The following is a 24,180-nucleotide window of genomic DNA, read 5'->3' on the forward strand; positions in this document are numbered from 1 at the left end:
GTTATAGCAATAGGCCTATCGTATATCACTAGCTGCTCAGGGTAATGTCAGAAACATCAATCCAGATCACAATTGCAATCCTTTTGAATTCCAAATTCTGCTCCCCATAAAAACTATTTCGATTATTGGTTTATTAAGACTCTCAGTTATTCTGGGTGTTTTTAACTAAATGAACCAATTGTAAACATGTATGTCAAAGTCCGTTTTTGATCCCCTCCAGAATGCTGAAGCACTCCGTGTTTTCCGGTGTTCCGTCTGATGACAGAGAGGGTGCTTCACCCGAACGGCTTTCCAAGGCTCCCTCCGCAGGGTCAGACACACTTTTTCATAACACATTTTCACTCTGCCACTAACACAGTTCATTTCAAAAGCTAAAACTAGTAATTCAGTCCGAATTTACTACAGGCATATGTATTCTTGTCGTTCACACTAGACACATGTTTCGGCGCTCACACACAAACTAATGTTTTATCGGACCTACTTCTTCTACTATCGTTGACAGGCAGTGCTTCGGTCGATCCGAAACATGGCCTCCATGATGGAGCGTACGCTTTAACTTTAATTTTCGCGTTTTAGAGGTGAAAATCACGCTTTTTATTTCAACCTCAAGGGAATGTTTCGTCGGAAAATATTATGTCAACCCTATGAAACAAATGCTATCACTCGGAGAAGTTCGTTGCTGGAATTAAAATCGGTTTAAGTTGGCTGCAAAGCTGGAGAGGAAAAAGAGAATTGCATCAATTCCGTAAGGGTTTTTCTTTTCTCACGACACTTCTGCATGTTTATCGCTCTGTTTGCGGCTATCGGCTGTAAAATTAAATTGTAATTAATTCCAAATTAATCTGGGATGAATCCAAAGCCAGCTATCTAGACTGAATGCACTCCTTTATATTGCGCGCTAAGAGCTAGCTTGTTAGCTAATGCTAACAGAAAAGTGATCAGTCAAATTCTGGGCGGTCCACACGAACCCCCCAATATAGGAAGCTGCTACTAATGTTGTGTTGCCAAACCTTTCTATTGTGTAGTGAATTGTAGTGGATTTAGTTATGTTTGACGATGATTGTGAAACGTGTGTGTGTTAACTCATGGGTGTTTTAATATGTACTTCCACCACCAGTACGGGCATTCACACTGTAAGTAGATTCATACTATAACCCAATCCCTTCGGATGTGAGCATGCATCTTTTAGATGGACGAACCATACTTCTAGACATGAATCAAGGTACGATTACAATGCATAGCTGAAACACGTTTAGGCATCAAGCAGGCAGATGCATTTGGGTATTACGATCGTCACCCCATTCAGTGTTTTAAAGCCATCCGACGGGGAACAAGTATAAGTGGAGATCATAAGTTGCAGATAATTTTTGATCGATTACGGCTGATGGATCAAGTCGAAGTCAACATTGCTTTCAGGACGTATGATGTGTTGTTGTCATCGAGGTGGATGATCTAGGCCGAAACACTACCCAGTTCACCGCCATGCCATTGGCCGGTTGTCTGCTTACTCGGCACCTTGCTGCACGGAGGGAGCCAGTGTGGAGCAATAGTCTAGTCTAAAGGCCTCACTGGACGTTGTGTATAGAAAACAAGTGGGGTTGTTGAGACTGGGGAGAACGTTTCCCATAGCATATCAGAGTAACTGATGCTTACTGTGGAGTATGTCCGGGGTTGTTTGTTTGACGGTTGGAAATTCCGTTTTACTGCCCTGATCTTTCACTCTTGTCTCCATTAGAACACATTTGATCAGACATGGGAAATTGGTTATGCTGCCAATTTCCACAGATAAGCTTTATTAGATTAATTATGTGTAAAGTTGTCTCTTGAGTCATTGTGCCGTGTTTAAATGACTTAGTATCATGTTATTGTATTGTTTAGTTATAGCCTACCACCTCTGGAAAGTATCTTATTTATGTTGGAGAATCACCTCATTTAGTGTTGCCTATTTAATTTGATAAAAGTGATGTGCCAAGATACACCAGGGTTGTGGCTGCTGGAAGGCCCGACGCCAGCAGAGGCCATATTTGGGTGTTCTGGATTTATTAATTCATTGCTAGAGAGAGCTAATATAAATATGTATGTGTGTGTGTCTACAGACTAGAACCAATATATAGTCTAGTATTCAAATAATGATTATGTGATCTTATGCGTCTGAATATGGAGAAAAGGTGGAAAAGGTAAATCAATATCTCTGCACATTTTTTAAGGTGTAGTGTATATGATTTAATGGCGTCTAGCTGTCTACCGTCTAGCTAGTAGGTTGCAATCTGCAACCAAGGTACTTCCTATGTGATGTCATTGTCTACAATGGCATCTAGTAATCAAGTGTCAATTAATGAGGTTCAATGATAGATTCATAATTTGTATTTGGTTGAAAAACTATTGCTTGGATGGAATTAAAGAAATTATGTAGTTCATTAAAGAGTTATTTTAAAGACAAATGTTTGACAGCCAATGTGTTTATCAGAAGGAAGCTATAGAATGAGAGAATGAGTTTCTAGGAAAGGTCATTCATGCCACTGCAGTTATTTCGAAATGGTTGGGCTTACCTGAAGTCTGACATAGTATAATGCAAAGACTAGTATTAAGTGCAAAATATGCAGGCGACCAGTCCACGCCACCAACTTCTTCCACCATCTCAAAAGCTACCATCCCACAGAGCACTCCTAAAGCCGGAGTTTGCGCTATCGTGCTAGCGTCAGCTTCCCCCAACTACTAGCCATCGGCCCAGTCCTACTGCTAGTCAAACTTCTGTTCAACACCCGGCACATGCGTCTGCTTTTCCAGCCATTACCCCATACGAAAAGAAATCAAAGCGATATAAAGAAATAAAGAGCACAATCCCGTACTGTATTTCTAAATATATGATGCCTGTAAGAAAGGTTGAAAAACAGGGCTTCAAGAAACTAATGAGTGTCATGGAAGCTAAGTAGGCACTACCTGGGCGATTATTGTTATTTTTTTTCCTCAACATCCCCTCAGCCCTACTCTCTAGCAGTTGTTAACTTATTCATTGTTGAGATGTTTGAAACCAGGCATTTGGTGTGATGGGGAATCGAAGCAGTTCTCATTTTTATTTTACTTCTGATAATAAATAATTGTATATTATAATCCATTAAACAACATCATTTTTCTTTAGGATTCTGTCATAAGGAGAATTGAGCATTGTTATAATTATTGTTGTCATGATAATTATCTATATTAAAAAACATATCATTTTTGGCCAATTATATAAAAGTAAAGCTACAAAAATGACGCCAGTATATATATTGTGTAGCATATTAAAATGGCCTTCAATGACATGACACTCTCAAAATCTCTAATCTTCTTCATTCCATGATGCTTATTATTATCTTCAGTGTAAATGCTGTTTATATAACAATATTTTATTGAGAATATAATTTATATTCAATTGTTGCAGTTCAGTGCAGTGGCGGTGTCACGTTAAAATTGTACCGGGGGCGAAAATTGTACCGGCCTACGTCATCGTTTGTTTACATCCTGACAACCTGCCCGGCAACAGACGACGCGATGCAGAAAACATGTTTCCAAACGACGAAATAACATAATACAGATAGCGGATCGCTATCTGTAGAGATGCACCGATCAACCGGCCGCCGATTAAAAAAGCCGGTTTTGTATCCAATCGGCCACAATCGGTGACCTGCCGGTCACTGTCGTAATTTCCGGTTTTCGGCCGATCAAACTCACCCGCATGCGCGGTGCGTAGCAGCTCAAGGCGCCCAGAGCGCGGGAAGAAAAACATGTCGCTGATTTGGACTTATTTCACTGTGTGCCAGGACGACCCAAAACACGCTGTTTGTAATGCTTGCAAGTCAAAAATAAGCCGTGGGGGATCATGTTGCTAGGTACGCGTCCTGCGTCCCTGACGCATTCAAATCTGAAAGGACGCACTAAACTCACTATCCATGCGTCCCGGGGACGCATCTAATTTTCCCCATGAAAAACGATACATTGTGAACATTAAACAACTCGTGTTTAATCACAGTAACTGGCCAAAGAAACCTTCTTGTGAGCAGACCAGACAAGCACTGTTTCAACCCTCTGCGCATCTACTCGGCGCAGACGTGATCCCCTGTTCAAAGTATCGCGACATGCTAATTTAGCCGCTACCAAAACAACTAGCTCGTCACCGCTGATTTCATTTCAACAATTAAAAATACAAACTTCATAGTAAATAAACCCACGTTTCCACTGCTCGATGCTGTGCTCATTCGTGTCGATTATGTTGTAACGTTTAGGGGACGTGCTGTAATGAAATAAATGAAACATAATCCGGTGGTGGTGATGAAAACTACATTGAACGGCAGCCTACATATTGTTATGCCCAAACGGCGCCTGCGCATACATCGCGCTTCCAACGAGATCCCGTTTTTCTCGAGAAACAGGCAGAGAAGAGAGAACGCAAAAATACCACCAAAGAAAAAGATGAAACCTATTGCAGGTCAGCAAACTATTGCAGCTGCATTTTCTGTCCCCACTACCTCTGCACTCCTCCCTGACTCTGATCAGCCTAGAGAGAGTACCTCAACATTGCCTGTACCTACTTCTGCCTCCCCCTCTACTGAGCCTGATGAGCCCACTGCAGAAGAATTGCCTCAACCTTCTACATGTTCCTCCCAAAAAAAGCGAACTTTTCTGAAGCAGTGGCTCACCACATACAAATGGCTGCGCTTTTCAGATGACAATTTCATGTATTGAGTTTAACACTATTAATTTCATTTAAGAAATAGAATAATAATAAAAAAGAAACACATTTTTTAAACTGGGGAGTCGGGACCCATTGAATTTCTCAGGGACCCACCCAACTCGCCACCTGTGGGTCCCGGGGACTCACTACATTGAAAACCTATCAACATATTATATGATTATAATTATTTCTTAGAAAATCGGTATCGGAAAAACCGGTTTTGGCAGGTCAGACCTCCTTAAAAACCGGAAATCGGTATCGGCCAAGAATTTTGCAATCGGTGCATCTCTAGCTATCTGTATTATGATAGATAGCGATAACACTTGTTTTTACTTTATATTTGTATTGTATTTAATAGTTTAATCGAAACAATAAAAACAATTTCCGCGAAACGGGCGATCGCGTCAAATTACAAATGTTTTGCCCGCGAAACGGGCGATCGCGTCAAATGACGTAGGAGGGTTCTTGAAGCATAATACAGATAACGGATCGCTAGATAACACTTGTTTTTACTTTATATTTGTATTGTATTGAATTGTTTAATCGAATTTAGCTAGTAAACTGAGTGTTTTAAGCAGGTTTCATAGTCTAGAATGTTCAAGAACCTTCCTACGTGATTTGACGCGTCATTTGACGCGATCGCCCGTTTTGCGGGCACATTTTTTTATTGTTTCGATTAAAAAATTAAATACAATACAAATATAAAGTAAAAACAAGTGTTATCGCTATCTATCATAATACAGATAGCGATCCGCTATCTGTATTATGTTATTTCGTCGTTTGGAAACATGTTTTCTGCATCGCGTCGTCTGTTGCCGGGCAGGTTGTCAGGTTGTCAGGATGTAAACAAACGATGACGTAGGCCGGTACAATTTTCGCCCCCGGTACAATTTTAATGTGACAGCGGCCGCTGATAAAAATGTTTGTGGGGTGCAGTAATGAACTGGGGGTCCCCCACAGGAAAAATAGAATTAGGTAGATTTGATTTCCTGTATTCTGGTGCAATTTGGGGATGGCCACTACCTATTACCTGCTACTCATTCAGATTCATAGCCTACATCCTGACTTGCAGGGCCTGGAAATGCTTACACTGCATACAGACCTACTTTAGTGCTATTCCACCAGTCATTGTTATTTGACCCATTGTTGTTATTCTGATATTGAGACAAATCATGATAACTAGCGCATAATAGCGCATTTTTTTGTGAGTCTCAATGTCTATGTATGTATGTATGTATGTATATATGTATGTATGTATGTATGTGTATATATATGTGTGTATATATGTATATATATGTATATATGTATATATATGTGTCTCTGCATAGACAGCAAATGCAAGCCTACATTGACGTCAACGTGGCCAGCGCCCCTGACTTGGAGGAGGGCTTTATTTCGAATGACCACCTAGCCTAGCCGAAATCATTGACGTCCAGACACATTTAAATGGTTGCTGGCAGTGGCAAGTACGGTCTATCACACAATTAAACAAGGATAAACGCTATGTATTTTTGTTGATTTTATTACGTATTATAATAGTTACTTCATAGTTTGCAGATATATTCAAGTGAATATTTCACGGAGGGGCGGCGCCTTCTATTGACCCACGGCCACTGGTTCAGTGCTTAGCGCTGCTCATTTCAATGCATTGTTATCTGCGTATGATTTATAAATTATAGGGCTTTCATTTTCAACACTGCAAAAAACGTGTTTACTTGATTAGACCAGAGGTGAGAAAAAAAGCCGCCCTGTTAAACATCAACCGTCATGGCTATGATGGAACCTCACTCATGTGCGATAACTGTCTGCACACGGATTGGTTTGTAATAACTACTGGTTTTCATGTAAAACACGTTCTAAGACGCACCCTTTAATGGTTCTCTATTCTTGATGTTGGACTAATGCATTAAGACATACCCGAACAAATGTGTGAAACTTAACTTGCATGCTTTTTGTGGAAGTACAGTTGGAGAGAAAAATAATAGTGAAAGGTTTTGATGTTTTATTTTAATATTAGTGTGCAGTGATATAGGAAGACCTGCTGAGGTCCGTGGAAGTGTCTTCCCGATAAGCAGCATTGGTGCCTTACACACTCGACACTGTGGCTTACTGGCAAGAAATGAGGCTGATAGGATTGTGGCTCCATGCTGGCCAGCATGCTGGTCAGGTCACTAAGTGGGCCAAACAATATCTTGTAGTACCCATTCTGCCGTGACACAGAAAGTTCACCCCCCAAGAGGTTACCATAGCTATAATCTGACATTCTTTACCAATAGTAGCGGCGGTGGCACTGGTCAAGAACATTGTCTCAGCACCAGGTGAGTGCCCAAAGCTCTTCTCGTTATCTGTTAACACGTCAGCTCATTCACGTCTGCACTCACCGAGGTCCATCCTGAGTAATGCTCACTTCGTAGTCTTGTCGCTGGCTGAGATGGTTTGACCGGCTACGGCCTTGTATATACTGCCCAGTCTCTGTATGCAGACTTGTGTCACCCCTGAATTCTGTCCGCCTGCATTTGTTTTCTTGAAGCAACCTAAGTCCAATCCATGTCGGCGGGTCACAGAGCCCTTGCCGTTACTCATTCGTTCTCCATGTTGTGATTGGTCAAAATAGCCGGCTGTCACGGGGGCTGACGCGTGTGTCAGTAGTTCATTGGGTCACAGTGAGTTCAGCCACTCGCCTGTCTGCCTTGTTATAGATGTCTGGCTGGTCTGGTTGAGCCCAGTTTCACTGAGGGATGCCAAATTTTACCAATTTCCAAGGTTCTCCTCAACATGTGTTTCAGTCTGCAGGGAGTGAGGACCATGGATTATGTTGACCCAAATACTAAATTAGTTTTAGATTAGCTCTTTGTTTTTGGCTCAGCTTTTACCGAGTGAGCTTCAACATTTAAGTGCAGCTCGTGCTGCTGCGTTCTTCAATTTGCCTCAAAATGTTACGTTTAATTCAGGTAACCTCTTCAGCAATGGATTTAAAGTTGACGCTTGCACTATTAGGGTGATTTAGAATAAATATGATCTGTTAGTTTATCCTGGCTTTGCTTTTGCATGACACAACTGCAAACTAGCTATTAAAGGTATGATGTTTCATTGTGTCCGTGTCTTTTTCCCAGAATGCCATCAGGGGCTCAGTCTCAGGAGCTTCGGGACAGGGGCCCGCCTCCTCCTGTCACTCGTGCCGGACGCAGCGCCGGATTGGCCAAGGCGGCTGCCAGCAGTCCTACCCCTGAGAAGCGGCCGCGCGGGCGACCTCGGAAAGACGGGAGTACCGGCCGCTCCGCGCTGCCGCCGACTCCACCCCCCCCAACTCCCCCGCCACAATCAAGGACAAAGTAAGTCGAAGCCCCCATCTGAACCCTCTTAGTGTACGGCCTTGAGCTGACCGTACACCTCCCCTCCAATACTTCGCCCGCCTGCAGCTGAATAGCTTTTTATGTGACAACTTTTTCTCATTTATATGGAGCTTCTTCTTTTAATTAGCTTGAGTAAAACCGTTAGATGGACTGGTTTTCACCGGTCTAAATTAAGCGTATATTTTTTGCAAACAATAATGTAGTCAAGACCACCATAGTGCACTTTCTGTAATTGCAGGGGACTGTTGTGTCGAATAGAGCGAGGGATTCCGTTTTAAGAGAGCAATTACATCCTCAACAACTAGCATCAAATCAGTCAGAACACATTTGTGTTAGTTGTGTAGCCATAGCACGACAACATGTACGACGACATGTATAGCCCAGAATTAACAAACACAGACAGCTTGCCAATAAATTGGTGCAGATTGTATACATTTTAAACAAAACATTCTGTTTGTTGGCCTGTCTAGGTTAACTGGTGGAGTATGGAATTAACACGGCCTGGGTAAGGGGTTCGATCTCCATGCCTAGAGTGGGCACTCGCTATTGAAAGACTCATTCGATAAAAACCTCCATCAAATATAGATGCATTGCTATATTCACTTGGGGGAAGACCCAAAGGAATTGATCGTTGTGCACAATGGGTATTGCTGTAATTAAGCAGATCTAACCCCCCCCCCCCCCCCCCACTCATTCTGACCCATACCTGCCTTAAACTCCTTAAGGCCATTACCTTTTTATCCAGAAGTGACTTTCCTCGAAAGAAATCACACTATATCCTCTATAAACAGGGCTTCTGTTATCCCATTTCGGGAGCACATGCAAATGCGTCAATCGAATCACTGCCATAAATTGATTATTGTCAGTAATAGCTGTCCTGCTGCATGCAGACAGACTCTACTCGTTGTGCGCCGTCACCGACGTACTATATCTGGCAGACTCCCTGGGACACTTCCACTGCTTTTACGATTCTAAAGGTTGTTCAGATATCTATCATCCCTTCAAAGAAAGTGTGCATCTCTTTTCAGTCTTGCTTCTGCATCGTGATCTATCGTTGCTATATTCCAAGTAAAACAAGATCTTGTGCTGGGAGAAAGTTCTGTTTGCTATTTTGGGGTCTGAGTATTCCAAGTTTAATAGATCCAGCTCTGCAGTGATGCTGTTTTTCAGGAGGTTAACCCCGGCCTCTCCGGTTTGGTGTCCAGATTGTAACATCATAGGTTTGATTGGATGATAAATAAACGTATTTCTTCTCCCCCATTCTATGTTGCTCATTTAATATCGTTTCTGGATTTATCCACCTGTGTTTCATTCAGTCTGAAGGTATTGTGTTCCAAGGAGACCCTAGAACTTCATAGCCTCGCAGCAGCAGCTGCTATACAGGATGACTTATCTGCTCTCGTGTTGTTGTGGTTGTTGTTGTTGTCGTCGATGGTAACTCTTATGAAGACGATGGGTATCCCTCTCGCGCTCAGTCAGCTGTAGAGTCAGACTGAGAGCGGTCTGCAAGGACGCGGTGGCGCGGTGTCCTCGCATTGAGCCGGCGGGATGACTCAGCCTATCTGATTCACTGCTGATAACGGCAGCACTCAGTATTTTACTCCAGTCCAGGTGAAGGGAGGTGAAGGGGTTTTAACGCGTCTCGAGTGAATGCACCAATAAGGACTTTGCACAGCTTCAAACTGATTTGGGTTGGCCTAGTAAATGTATGTATTACCTATGTCATTACCACGCAAACACATCAGCACGTGTGTGTTTCATGGAACCAAAAGCATAGTGCACTCGCTGACTCATGGCAGTGTGCCACTCATGGCAGCACATATGTTTGCACGTCTGTGCTGATGCGCATGTAAAATGTGGATTCCATGCTTATGGTTGTGGTATTTTGGAAGCAAAAATGCTACATTCCAAGCTGCATGGCTTATGTTCACAACAAATCTATTTAGTTAACAAACTAACGGATGTGATTCTGATTCACACACACAATGTGTGTTCACACCTGCGCTGCTTGCATTAATCACGAAACATCATCAAACAAAACACAATGTATCAATGAGGAGGTGAGTGGTTTCTGTCCTTGGCATGCACACAGAGGGACCTGACTGCGTCCATGAAGCAGAGGCCACGACCTCATGTAGAGTCCTGCCTTTGTGATCGGTGGGCTGTTCTAATGAACAACCACAACCCTGTAATTCAGTTCAGTTTGGTTTTCCTTTGAATCCACCGACTGAGTTTCAAGTTCTGCAGCACAATTACTGTGCTCATTTTGTATGTATTGGCATCACCACCAAGTTTACGTTCTACCCCTGGGGTTGGTTCTGGCATTCATCTCGGCCACTCGGCCAGCATTCTAAAGGTCATAAGTTAAAGGTCGTGACCCACCTAGGCTCTTTGTTTCCCTTAAGGCCGACATCCCCAATAAAGCAGTGCTTAATCACTTTGTGTGGGTGTTTCGTCACATGCTGGTACACAGTCAGCAGTAGGCAACGCTTGTAGAAAAACGAGGGGCATCATTTCAATAGCAATACATTTGTTAAATGAGGCTCTAGAGTCTGATTGAAGGGCATCTCAATAGCCTCAAACCATGTCACTCTAATCTGGTCTCTCTATTGCCTCTTGCATTATCTATTGTGTTTGGTTTTTATAACATTTCTCTAAAATTTTTTTTTTTGTATTTTTTCGGTGTGTTTCAAGTCTTCAGACTCCAATATACATGCCCTTATTCGTACAGGGCCAGGGGATGTTTGTGTGGTAGCACGCTGTTATTGGAAAGGAAGTGGTTAAGTTGCATGCTGGGTAAGCAGTCGAGTGGTCCGGGGTTGGAGTGGAGGGGGATGGGAGAAGAGAGAGAGTGCACGAGAAGGAGAGAAGGAGGTGTGTGTGTGTGTGTGTAGTGGCTCCAGTCCAGCCAGCTACTCTTGTCCGGGTTTTAACATCGTCCCCTCCCCCAGAACTGGAACTACTTTCCACAGCACAGCTCTCAGGCCTGTCAACAAACATAACACACTCATACATACACAGACATGCAGTCGCTACATACAACTCAATCATAAACATAAGACGCACACATTCATGCATACACATAGGGAACTCATTTCTGCCTAAGCATATCTCAAGGAGTCATATAATAGACATGCACTGCTTTGTCTCTTTTGTCTCTTTTGTGTGTGTATGGCTGGGGCCCAATAGTAATTCTTGGAACCAATAGTGGGTCAACTGGACCACTGAAGTTGTTGGACTGTCATCATGAGTGTGTTTCCCATTCGACTTGGTTGAACAAATGCATACAGAGATTGTTTTCACTCACACCTTCATATTAACAATGCATAATGCCATGCAAATGTATGTGGAGTACGCATGTACAGAAACACAAGCCCTCGTTCTTGCATAGTGCAGTAGTACAGTGTGTGTACGTCCATGTTTGCAAGAGAATGCATGTGTTCGCATTAACTTACGGTATGGAAGAACAATGGTTTGAGAGACTGACAGAAAGATCAGGCCAGAAATATAATTTTGAACGAGAGCGTCAAACGATATGCAAGATGGACAACAGAATCTTTGAATTGGACCGGCTCAATACTGATTCAGCTTCCGATGTCCAAGAACCACATTCATCTTGGGTTTAATTTAAGCTCACGCACGATTGCAACTGATTTTGTCAACCCTGTAAATTAGGTTAAACAAAGTCAGCAAACTATCTACATAAACACATTTCTGCGTTTCTCTCTCCAGCCGGAGGAGTCGAAGTCGAAATCAGGATGAAGACACCCGGAGTCCAACAGCGAAGAAAACGCCACAGAAAACAGGTGTGTACTTGCGTGGCACATCTGTGTGCCTCATTCATAAAATATGGTTGTTATGGAAACCAGCTGTTGAACTTTGCTTTATACCAACGCTGCTTTCGGTTTCTACCCTGCATCCCTCAGTTCTCGTGGATATTTTTTAAATGTGTCCCATCTATTCAAATGCAATGTTAAGCGCCCTTTCCCTCCCCCTCAGGGTTCTTTGATTTGCTGTTGTTAACTCCTGCTTGCTCTCCGCTCCACAGAGGTTAAAGAGTTGAAGCCAGTGGGCCGACGACGATCAGCTTCAAGAAAAAAATCCACCCCCGATCCCGAACCAGATCCCGATCCTGAACCAGTACCCACAGAGGACAGGCTCAGTCCACAACCAGAGCAGAACCCCACCCCTGCCCCATCGGACACTGAACGGGACTCCCCCTCCAAGGATGACCTGGCAGTGCAGAGCCCAAACCCAGACCCCGGCCCAGGGGACGCAGACAGAGCCAGCCCCATCCCTCCGCCTGTCGGCACGGAGTGTCAGCCGGACCCTGGACTAGCTTCTGATCATGGAGGAGGGCCACCGGCCGATCCTGTCCCCGCTTCCCCAGTGAACACCCCAGTCAGTAGCCCTGGTCCTAGCCTGAGAGCAGAGCCTGAACCTGGGGAACACCACCGACCCAGCCCTGACGCTAGTCACACACCGTTGGAGGATTCTCCTCATCTTTCCCCCACTCTCATGGAAGCCACATGTAATGCTACGCCGAGCGCTACGGAGGGCCCACCTAATGCCAGTCCTGGCCCAATGGAGGAAGGTACCAGCCCTCAAAGTCCCAGCCCAGTGGGAGGCAGTTGTTCGGCTAGTCCTCTCCCTCTAGAGGCTAGCTGTACTGCTGGCCCTCCGCCTGTGGAAGGTACATGTCCTCAGAGCCCTGTGCAGGATCCATGTCCTCCTATTCCCAGCCCTGTGGAGGATCCCTCTCTTTGTAGCCTCAGTCCGGTGCAGGAACAGTGTCTTCCACAGGACGGTAGCAGCATGGTAGAGGAGCAGTGTCTTCCGCAGGGCAGTAGCCCTGTGGTGGAGGTGGAGTGCCCTCCCAGCCCCATGGTGGAGCAGTCTCCACGTAGCCCCGCCCCGGTGTTGGATCCATGCCCCTGTAGCCTGAGCCCCGTGGAGCTTACTTGTCCCGGCAGCCCCAGCTCTGTGGAGGAGGAGTACTGTCCGCACAGTCCTTTGCCTATGGAGACCACTGGGGAGAGGGATAGCCCAACGCTTCAGAGCCCTGTTCCCAGCCCTGTTCCCAGCCCTGTTCCCAGCCCTGTTCCCAGCCCTGTTCCCAGCCCTGTTCCCAGCCCTGTTCCCAGCCCTGTTCCCAGCCCTGTTCCCAGCCCTGTTCCCAGCCCTGTTCCCAGCCCTGTTCCCAGCCCCTGCCAGAGCCCGTGCCCCAGGTTGAGCTACAGTCCTGGGCAGGAGGAGGACTCTCTGTCCCCCTTGTTCCACTGTTCCCTGTCAGACGATTCTGGAGGTTCGCCGGCCCCCTCCCTCGGGCATGCCAAAAAACGGTAAGATATTACTAATTATTTATCTTCCATACCGGGCTTGATTTCTTTCTGTCTGCGTGATGCTCTGATGCAAGGTATTTGTTCAGCAACCACTAGATGATGAGCCAATGATGAGATGTTCACGCAGACAATAGTGAATGGAGTGAGTATGTTTTGGGTTGGTTGGACCCCAGTGGGATGAGTTAATTGTGCCACTATCGGAGCGTGGAGATTTGACCATCACTGCCTATTCTGTGCTTATGGATGCTCATTGTTCATATTTGGCCTCCTGAGGTCATCCCATGACAGCTGACGGGATGTTCTACTCTCATTGGCTGTCAGTGTACCAGCGGCGATGACATAGTTATGTCCATGACCACTCCTAGCGGTGGTGATCGGTTCTTCAATGGTAGTTTCTAGGGATGTGCAGCTCTCCTCAAGGATGATTCAATACAAATCTCGGTGCATGGGCTCCTATGCGGTACAGCAATTATGCCTTCAGTTTGAAACTATTAGGTGCGATCTGATTGGAATCTATGCGTGAGATTAAGGGATGCAGAATAAAAGATTATTCAGACTGACTAGCGAGTACTCACCTTTGGGTACTTCTGGATTCCATGTAAAGAATAATTCAATAGTAAATAAAATGTCAGTTGCCACAATAGTAAGAGTGCTGATTTCATCCGTAATTAACCCATTTACAAATGCAGTATAAGGCTCCTAGGCACGTTTGAGCAGTGCAGTGATGAATTGTGACCTTCGTAAGCCTACTATTCATACCTTTGTGTTGGAAGGCTAGGCCTATAAGCCAAAGGAATTATTAAATCAGCATTATTTCTGTCTCTTGGTTGCCTCAAACAGGGAACCGACCAGCCGATATTACATGCAATATCGGCTGGTCGGTTCCCTGTTTGAGGCAACCAAGAGACAGAAATAATGCTGATTTAATAACGGCTCTATATTCTGCATGCTTGCTGATATATTTTTACCTTATTCTTTCATGGTCCTATTACCTGCTACTTTAAGTTGTGGAGTAGAAGAGAAGTCCTTTAAGCCTAATTTTCCTCAATATTTCCATAATCTTTGCACACTTACTTTGGGGATAAAAAGAAAAAACTACCGATCTGATTTGCACATCTCTCCAAATTGCAGCTCAAATCCTCTAGACACATTTGCGGCAGGAGACAGTCGGCACGACCCCAGTCAGCGGCAGTTAGAGAAATTTGAATGAGTTTGAAAATAATCAAACAAGTATAAATGAGACCCACTTTGTGTCTACTTTTCTCTTTTCTGAGCTGTTGTTGCACACTACGATGCTGAGCAGTCGGACGTTTAAGGTTGACTGACGTTGTACGATCTGGCGTGTCAGAAGGCTACCGGGCTCTCGACTCACTACTTCCTCTGATTCTCTCCCCTCCCCCCCGACAGAGTCAAGCAGTGTGCCTTCTGTTACCGTGGTGACGACCCTCCCCTGGGTCAGGGTCACCTGGTGGTGTTCGGACCCACGCCGGGCTATATTCCCCTCCACATCCTCAACCGCCGCGCCTCCCCGGACCGCGATAACGATTGCCATGACGACTGCTACCAAGTCGACCAGGGGGCTCGCACGTACGGCTCTTTGTGTTTTCTGCTTTTCACAATAAAAGGATCAACACTTCGAGCATTCTAGCATTTGTAAATCGGGTTCCAAGCATTGCTAGTTTACTTGGGTGATGTCCATTTACTTATGAACTGGCATGATAGACGAACACGCTCACTCTCTTTCTCAAATGCTTCTCTCTCTCTCTCTCTCTCTCTCTCTCTCTCCCTGAAGGTGCGGGAGTCCGGATGGTTCTGGTTCCAACGGTGAGTAGAATGCAAGAAGCACCTGCCTTTTGAATCCAGAATGTGGGGGCAAAACAGGATGTTTTAATTGAAAATACTTATTCCCATTACCCTACTGGAATCAACAATTATTTTTTGTAAAGCTGGCTGTTGCATAACAAGCGTGACCTATTTGAAGCCAGCAGGACTTGTGGTCTAGTCCTTACAAAATAGATGTGGTGGTTAAGATTAAGGTTGAGGTTTTTTTCTCGTAATTAAAAGAAATGGGCCAAAAAGTAAGTGAGCCACTAAGATCATTTGGTACTAGTTGTTAAAGTAAGCGTTTTTGTCTTCGCTTCTGATAAGCAGTGCTTGGTAATGACTTTTGGAGTTCATGACCTGCCATTACAATGCATCTCATAGTAGTCTCAAATTGTTCAATATCATGTCTTTCAGATGAGGAGATGGACCAGAGGACATCCACAGAGTTCATACAACAACTGGGTGCAATCGGGCTGCCCCACGACATCAATGTCCAATCACTGTTTGATCCCACAGGTACACACGCATATGCACGCATGCATATTATTTTCTTTCCATGTTGTATTGGAGCTTACAAAAGAACATAGGGAATCGTTTAAAAGTCAGAAATATGTATTGTAGCGATTGATTATTTTTCAGAAATTCAAAATTCAGCAGTGAGTGCAGACACATATCCTTGTTAAGGGTTTAGTCAGGCATGTTTGCTAGTGATGTAAAAGGCCTGGCTATAATAAAGTAACTGATTGGCTCGGCGTGTAGATGACCGGATCCTGGTATGGATGGAGTCATTTACAACTGCCTGAACAGGCTCCCTAACCACGACCTGTTTCTGTTTTGGTGTTCCCCATGTGCGGTCTAGGCCAGTGCTGTGCCCACCTGCAGTGTGCATCATGGTCAGAAGGGGTGTGCCGAGGGGAGGGCCAATCATTGCTCTACGTCGACAAAGCCATCGACTCAGGAAGCACACAGGTATGGGTCACTGTTTGGTCATCACGTCAAGTTCACGTTGACTTTATTAAAGTGTAACTGAGTCGACTGATACACTGGTGCTCTGGTTCAACCGGATCTCGAGCCGGAGTCTGCGTCACTAAACATGTCCGCTGTCCCGTCCAGGTGTGCGTGTTCTGTCTTCGCCTGGGGGCGTCGCTACGTTGCCAGGAGACGGGCTGTGGGCGGAGCTACCACTACCCATGTGCTGCAGCAGCCGGGGCACACCAAGACTGGGAGCAGAGACGCACGTTTTGTACCCGGCATACACCTGCAGGTACACCACGCACGCACACTCCCAGACACACACACTCTTACGCACACGCTAACACACTTTCAATTACTGTCCAGCCGCAAACCTTTCTTTAAATTTGCTCTTCTAACATTGTTTCTTATTTTTTTCTCCCTCCATCTCCCTGTCTTGACCTCTAGTTTCGTCACAGTGTGTGTTGTGTTCGGATGCGGGGGACGTCGGCAACCAGTTGATGTGTTGTTGTTGTGGTAATCGTTACCATGGTAGCTGCCAGGACCCCCCCATAACGCCAACCCCTCTTTGTAGGGCTGGATGGCAGTGTCCTCTATGTAGGGTCTGCCAGACCTGCAGGTAATATACACACACACGCACACTCTCAAGCCTGCCCCAACACACGCACACTATACTATTAATAGGGCTGTAACGATACGCGTATCGAAACCGAAATCGTGACACTCAAAGCCACAAACCTGTCTCGCGGTGTGAGAAGGCAGAAGCGCGATAAGCCTTTTCTAACTCTCCGGTCAAATTGTCAGATTGAAATTTGCTAAGAATTTGTCTAAATAATAGTCTGCTGACACCGCCCCCTCTTATCGATGCCATAAGTCTGCGACGAGATGCCCTCTCTGTGATGACAGCTCTCCGTGGCTACGGAGGATTGCATTTCCCCACAGCCGCCGAAGCCCTCATATGCGATATGAACGAAATTTATCCAGAGTGGGACAAGCGTGAAAAGAATAGCCTGTGTGATCCCTGTCTCTATTGTTCTGTGTGATTTGACCGGCAGTTGTTCTGCTTATAGGTCGGAATGTAGCGGCCACCGATTATTGACAGGATGGGTACTTTATTCTGCCGGATTCGTTCGTTTCTTAACTAGACACACACACTACCGCTCGCTCTCCTCGCTCGTCCACTCACTTGCTAACGTCACTCACACACACACACTGCCATTCTCACGCACACGCATACGCTACTCGTAACACTATGCCTCGTTATTGCGACGTTCATGTTAGACGTTCTTGTTTTTTCCCATCTATTTGAAAGTTAGGCTATTAAACATGTTGCATTCTATACGGCCTGATTATGTCATTATTTAAGCTACATAGCCTAAGAAGAAGCGCTAATAGGATATTTGGATATTTGACTAAACCCCCAAACTCGTTGAGGGTTTTTGCCTACCTGCAAGCATCATCCAACCGCAATCTTTGGTTATTTATTAATTAATTAATTAAGCTATACTTTTAATAGTATTCTTTCTGTTCAGTGTTCCTAATTATTTGTTATTAAATGTTAGATTAAGTAAATTGTTATACAAGTGTTGCTTAAATAAAATGCCTTTTTACATTTAAAAAAATCTTGGGATGTATCTAACCGTGGGTCAAAAATCGTGATTCAAACCGAATCGTGAGTTGGTGTATCGTTACAGCCCTAGCTATTAATAATAAATCTTGTTTCTTTAACCTTAATTTCGGAGGATTGAACATGATGGGTGTGTTTGGTGTGTATTAGGTTGCAAGGAGATGAAAATGCGCTGCTAGTCTGTGAGTGGTGTGATAAAGCATATCACATGCATTGTCTTGCACCTGCCTGGGAAGAAACGCCTGGAAACCGCTGGAGGTGTAAGGTGAGAACCACACACACCAAGTTTGCACAGAGCGTCACATCAGCTCAAGTACACACCTCTGCAAGGTAGTACCAAGAGAATATACAAGTCAATGCTATTGACAGGCTTCAGGCAGATTAGATTCCCTGGGAGATCAGGCTGCAGTGTCTGCGGCTGGCTAAGTTTTAGTAGATATTAAAGTGAAATGCTCTCGCTTACTGTTCTATGTAGATATTGTGCATACTGTTCTGTGTGGAGGATGGCATTGCTATCCACGTGGCCTGAACTTTGTAATGCACTTCTCCTTACATGCCCTTTTATATGACCTCCCCATTGTCCACAGAACTGTCGTGTGTGCAAACGGTGTGGAGTGAGATCTTCAGGTCAGTGGGCCAATCACCTTACTCTGTGTGAGTCGTGTGACCCTGGCCTGCCCTGCCCACTCTGCGACCAGGCTTCAGATCCCTCTTCCATGCAAAACCATCTCACCTGTTGCACCTGCTATAGGTACAGTACTCACAACACACAGCAATGCTTGCATACAAACACACAAAATAGCTTCACCTGTTGCATCTAGTTCGAAACTCGTTGCATATGTATATTTGACCTGTATTTGTGTGTGATCTCTAGGTCTGTCCATGTGCAGTGCGCTGGACAGGTCGCCACATTGGATCCCGACAGCTACACTTGCTCCTTCTGCAAGGCTCTGGAGGACTCTACCTCAAATGCTTTCGGAATGCAAAGCCCCGCACAGACTCTGTCCCTCTCAGAGACTCCGCCTGTCAGCTATACTGAGGACATGCCATCGTCTCCACATGCCCCACCCTCGTCTTCACAGCCTCCACCTTCCCCCACTGAGGCTCTGCCCTCTTCTATACAGGCCCTACTCATGCTGCCACAGCATTCACTTTCACTGCCACAGGCTTCATCCCCTTCAAAACAAATGCCTCTGTCACCAGTTCAAGCCCCGCCTTCTCCCGTACAATTCCCGCCTTCTCCTGTACAACTCTCGTTTTGTCCTTTAGAAGCCCCGCCCTCTCCGGTTCGAGCCCCGCTCTCTCCTGTTCGAGCCCCGCTCTCTCCTGTTCAAGCCCCGCCCTCTCCTGTTCAAGCCCCGCCCTCTCCTGTTCAAGCCCCGCCCTCTCCTGTTCAAGCCCCGCCTTCTCCTGTGCAAGCCCCGCCATCTCCTGTGCAAGCCCCGCCATCTCCTGTGCAAGCCCCGCCATCTCCTGTGCAAGCCCCGCCATCTCCTGTGCAAGCCCCGCCATCTCCTGTGCAAGCCCCGCCATCTCCTGTGCAAGCCCCGCCATCACCTGTGCAAACCCCGCCTTCACCTGTGCAAGCCCCGCCTTCACCTGTACATGCCCCGCCTTCACCTGTGCAATCCCCAACTTTACTTGTACAAGCCCAACTGTCTCCGGCTCAAGTCCTGGAAGCCCCGAAGTCTCCTGTACAAGCTCTAGAGGCCTTGGAGTCTCCTGTACGAGCTCTAGAAGCCCAGGAGTCTCTTGAACAAGCTCTAGAAGAACAGCAGTCTCTTGAACAAGCTCTAGAAGACCAGCAGTCTCCTGTACAAGCTCTAGAGGCCCCGGAGTCTCCTGTACAAGCTCTAGAGGCCCCGGAGTCTCCTGTACAAGCTCTAGAAGACCTGGAGCCTCCGGTACAAGCTCTAGAGGCCCCAGAGTCTCCTGTACAAGCTCTAGAGGCCCCAGAGTCTCCTGTACAAGCTCTAGAAGACCTGGAGCCTCCGGTACAAGCTCTAGAGGCCCCAGAGTCTCCTGTACAAGCTATTGAAGCCCCACTGTCTCCTGTACACGTCCCCTCCTCTCCTGTACAAGCCCCACCTTCTCCTGTACAAGCCCCACCTCCTGTCCGAGCCCCCACCTCTCCTGTACAAGCCCCACCCTCTCCTGTTCAAACCCTGCTCCTGCTGCCACTGCCCCAGGTCTCAATGCCACTTGCTCCTCCCTCTCCTATACAGGGTCCTTCTCCTCTTCAAGCCCTTCCCTCTCCTGAACAAGCCCCATGTCCTCCTGTAGAAACCATGTACTCTCCTGTACAAGCCCCATCCTCTCCCGTACAAGCCCTAAGAGACTCCCCTTCTCCTGTACAAGCCCTATCCTCTCCTGTTCAAGCCCCGCCTTCTCCTGTACAAGCCCCGCCTTCTCCTGTACAAGCCCCGCCTTCTCCTGTACAAGCCCCGCCTTCTCCTGTACAAGCCCCGCCTTCTCCTGTACAAGCCCCGCCTTCTCCTGTACAAGCCCCGCCTTCTCCTGTACAAGCCCCGCCTTCTCCTGTACAAGCCCCGCCTTCTCCTGTACAAGCCCCGCCTTCTCCTGTACAAGCCCCGCCTTCTCCTGTACAAGCCCCGCCTTCTCCTGTACAAGCCTCGCTTTCTCCTGTACAGGCCCCTCCCTCTCCTCTAGAATCCCCGCCTTCACCGGCTCAACCATCTCTTATACAGGCATCCACTAACCCAGTACAGGCTCAAAAGGCCCATACATCCTCTGAATGGGCTTCATCCTCACCGCAACGGGATCCTACTCCTGAACAAGCTCCTCCTCCTGAACAGGCTCCACCTTCTCCTCTACATGCTCCACCTTCCCCTGAACGGTTCCCAGTTCCACTTTCAACGTCATGTGCTTCACCCACCACCACAGAGGAGAAACTCATCTGTCCTCCACTCAATTTTTCGTCTTCGCAAGCGTGTCCACTCTCTCCTATTAAGGTCTCAACCTCACCTTCACATTCTCCACCCTGCAGCCCGCTTCCTGCTGCATGTAATTCAAGAGAGGCTTCAGCTGCCGGCTCTACTCACAGTCCTTCCCAGCACAGATTTCCAGAGCCTATGATGAGGGTTTCACTGACCCGTTGCAATCCTCCCTCACCCAGCACTGACTACACCATCTCCAGTCAGACCCAACAGAGTGCTGGGAAGGACAGCCCTTTGAATCCCCCCTCAAGTCTTACTGTCACAGAGGTCCAGCTTGTGTCTGAAGAGACGGAGGCCATGGCCGTTACTGCCATGCAACACGGTGGGACTCCACACAGCCCTACACAGCCCAGGCCTTGCTCCATGGCCGTTGAGCTCAGTGCTGTAGACGGGGAGCACAGCCCCACGTCACACACACTTTCAAAGGAAAGTTCTATCCTCAGTAGCCCCTCTAATCTGAATATCACACAATCTGACCTTGGTGCACAATGTAGTCTAGTGGTGTCTGCTCCGTCTTCACCAATCCCTTCATCACCAGAGCACCGGCCCACAGAAGATCTTACACTGGACCAGCGGAGCCCTGAATCAAGTATTCCCACTCAGAATGCTGCCCCTAGCCCAATGTTGGATCAGGCTGAACAGGACATTTCTGCACTGGACAGGGGAAGCGTTTCACCCACCTACTGTAGTCCGACTCTCTCGTTAAGAACCCAAGCGGTCCGAACGGCTCTTTCAGCTCCGTGTAGCCCCTCCCACTCACCTCTTAGACCCACACAATGTAGTTGGTCACAGCCTGCTAGCCCTGCACAGCTTAGTGCTACACCTCGAAGTGCAAAAGAAAAGCGCTCTGCAGAACTGAACACGCTGGCTCCAGGCTCTTTAACGACTAGTCCTAGCCATGAAAACCAAACACTGGAAAGTAATCTTGCCAATCTTAACCCTGCTCTCGACCTGCCTACCGCCTCCTCCCCAGTTAGCTCTCCCACGCCGAGCCCTGTTAGCCTTGAAGACTCTAGTTTACTTCCTAACCCTGCATTGCCCACTTCTGAAGACATTGACCAGGGTACAACCTCAAAAGATCTGGACAGCCAAGCTGGCTCTACTGAATCTATAGAAATAATGAATATCCTGGCACCAGCTAGCCCAGCAACAGAAGGTTCTCATGTCAGCCCCACTCATGTCTCTGCCCCTGCTGCTCCCAGCCATGCTAGCGAAATGCCCGCTGCACACTCTACTGCTAGCATTAGTTCTGCCCAAGACTCTCCTGCTGCCACCACTGTCCATATGAGCCCAACGCATCAAGCTAGTGCCTCACCACTGTCAAAAAGTCCCTCCCCCTCAACCGACACTCAGGATGAGCAGTTTGATATACCTGTAGCCACCCACTGTCCTTCTGATTCAATACAAGATAGCCTTATCCATTGTAGTTCCCCTCAGGCCAGCCCTGTCCATTCAAATTCATGTTGTGCTAGCCCAATCACCAACGACGCTGATGCTGGAACCACACACTTGAGTTTCTCAGAGGCTAGTCCTTCACACCATCAGACTAGCTCAAGTCCAACTCTTGTCAGTACAAGTGAGAGTGTTTCTGTTGATAGCCTCACACATTCACAAGCCAACTGCAGTTCCACACATGCCAATCAGGGAGAAGGTAGTCCCATGGCTGCACCAACTGGCTTCAGTCCAATGTCCACAGATACCAACCTTGTCCATAATCCCGCAAGTGATACAAGTCCTGTTTCCATATCCATTTCTTGCCAAACACAAGTAAGCCCAGTAATCACCAGTTGTGCAATCATCACCCCAAGTGTGGCTGGGTCCAGCCATTCTGCCCACTCTAGTCCCCCCCATGATCACTCCAGTCCGCCGCATTCTAGCCTGTGCCATGCACATAGTCCCCAGCAGGCGGACTCAACACATTGCAGTCTTCCAAATGCTAGCCCTGCGCACAGTCCAGTGCACACCAATGAAACCTGTGCTAGCCCAGCACGTAGCCCCTTTGAGACCAGTGAACCCTGTGCTAGCCCTAAGCTTGCTCCACCGTACACCTCTGATCCCTGCACCAGCAGCAGACAAAGTCCCGTCCGCAGCGAGGAACCCTGTGCTAGCCTCTCGCAAAGTCCAACACACGCCAGTTATCCTCGCGAAAGCCCTGCTCCCAGTCCTCTGCCCACAGGGGGATCCTGCAGGAGCCCTATGCACTCTGCTCCAGCCAGTCCTCTTCAGGTACACCCCCAATCTGTTGAAAGTACAGACTGTTTCAGCCACAGAGGCTCGACACCGCCCAGCCCCTTGCACCACGACAACTCTACTGTTAGCTCAAGGCCAATAAGTCCTCCACAAACACAGCAAACCTTGGTTACAGAGGCCCAGGACCTAATTGCGACCACAAGTACCCCTCCTGGAAGTCCTGCTGGCCCTGTCCTGCCCTGTTCCTATGACGGCTTCGCTCAGGCGGCTACATGCCACACTGGCCCTGTCGGTGCTAGGTCACCACCGGTTTCACCGCTCCATGATCGCCCTGTCCATGCTGGTTCCACTCCGTCAACCCCCGTCACCACTAGCCCGGTCGACGCTAGTCCTCTTCGTTCTAGCCCAGTCCATGCCACATCTCCTCAGACTGCCTCCATCCATGGTAGCCCTGTCCATGAAAGTACCTCTCCGTCTAGATGCATCAATGCCAGTTCTGTCCACGGTGGTTCTCTTGAGTCCGGCTCAACCCAAGCTAGCCCTGTCCATTGTAGTTTCCCTCAGTCTAGTTCTGTCCACGCTAGCCCTGTCCATGAAAGTTCTCCTCCATCTAGCCCCATCAGTGTAAGCCTGAGCCATACTAGCTGTCCTCAGTCTAGTACCATCAATGCGACCTCTGCCCATAGAAGTTCCCCCAATTCGAGCCCCTCTCAGTCTAGCTCAATATGTGCTAGCCCGTGCCTGGCTAGTACCACACACACAAGCCCTGTGCATTCTATTTCGACTCCAGCTAGGCCAACGGCATCGAGTCCTGTTCACTGCACCGCTGCAGTGCCTAGCCCTAGCACTAGCAGAGACGGAGAAGTTGACGGAATTACCTCTGTGGACGAACCCAACGGCCAACAGGAAATCCCCCTTCTGGTTGAAATCACTCACTCGCAACACTCAAGCCCAACGTTGAGCCCCACACATTTACCCTTCACACAGACAGGTGCTGAAGCCTCAGTCTGGTCTGACGTCAGCCCTGGGCCTGGAGGATTGCTTCCAAGCCAACTCAGCCCGAAGCTAGACGATGTTTCTCAGATACAAGTACCTCTTGGTGAGTGTTTTAAGATTTCATTACTTTTTGCACATCTTATTGTTACAGAAAAATATAGTTTAAATATAATTTACTCTAATTTACTATGTAATTTAATACCTTCTT

The 24,180-nt window shown here is 47.0% G+C and overlaps 2 protein-coding genes across 12 annotated transcripts in view; both read left to right on the forward strand.

Moving 5' to 3' along the window:
* Nucleotides 1-283: 283 nt before the first annotated feature.
* On the forward strand, nt 284-20,857 carry LOC115537640 (histone-lysine N-methyltransferase 2D). The gene is made up of 14 exons (XM_030349686.1): nt 284-745; nt 7,825-8,043; nt 11,797-11,870; nt 12,113-13,406; nt 14,814-14,993; nt 15,199-15,230; nt 15,645-15,746; nt 16,090-16,199; nt 16,344-16,494; nt 16,650-16,821; nt 17,980-18,094; nt 18,417-18,580; nt 18,704-20,312; nt 20,837-20,857. Exons 2-14 carry the CDS (start codon nt 7,826-7,828, stop codon nt 20,855-20,857), a joined length of 4,242 nt encoding a protein of 1,413 aa, XP_030205546.1. The 5' UTR covers nt 284-745; nt 7,825.
* The window catches only part of LOC115537372 (histone-lysine N-methyltransferase 2C), a 47,279-nt gene continuing 43,458 nt past the window's right edge, over nt 20,360-24,180 (forward strand). For all 11 annotated transcript variants that reach the window (XM_030349238.1, XM_030349240.1, XM_030349243.1 and 8 more), the window contains exon 1: nt 20,360-24,075. In XM_030349238.1, the coding sequence (XP_030205098.1) occupies nt 20,922-24,075 (3,154 nt within the window). In that variant the 5' untranslated portion in view covers nt 20,360-20,921. The remainder of the gene's footprint in view (nt 24,076-24,180) is intronic.

The sequence above is a fragment of the Gadus morhua genome, chromosome 23 (assembly GCF_902167405.1).
Source record: "Gadus morhua chromosome 23, gadMor3.0, whole genome shotgun sequence".
NCBI classification, from domain to species: Eukaryota; Metazoa; Chordata; class Actinopteri; order Gadiformes; family Gadidae; genus Gadus; species Gadus morhua.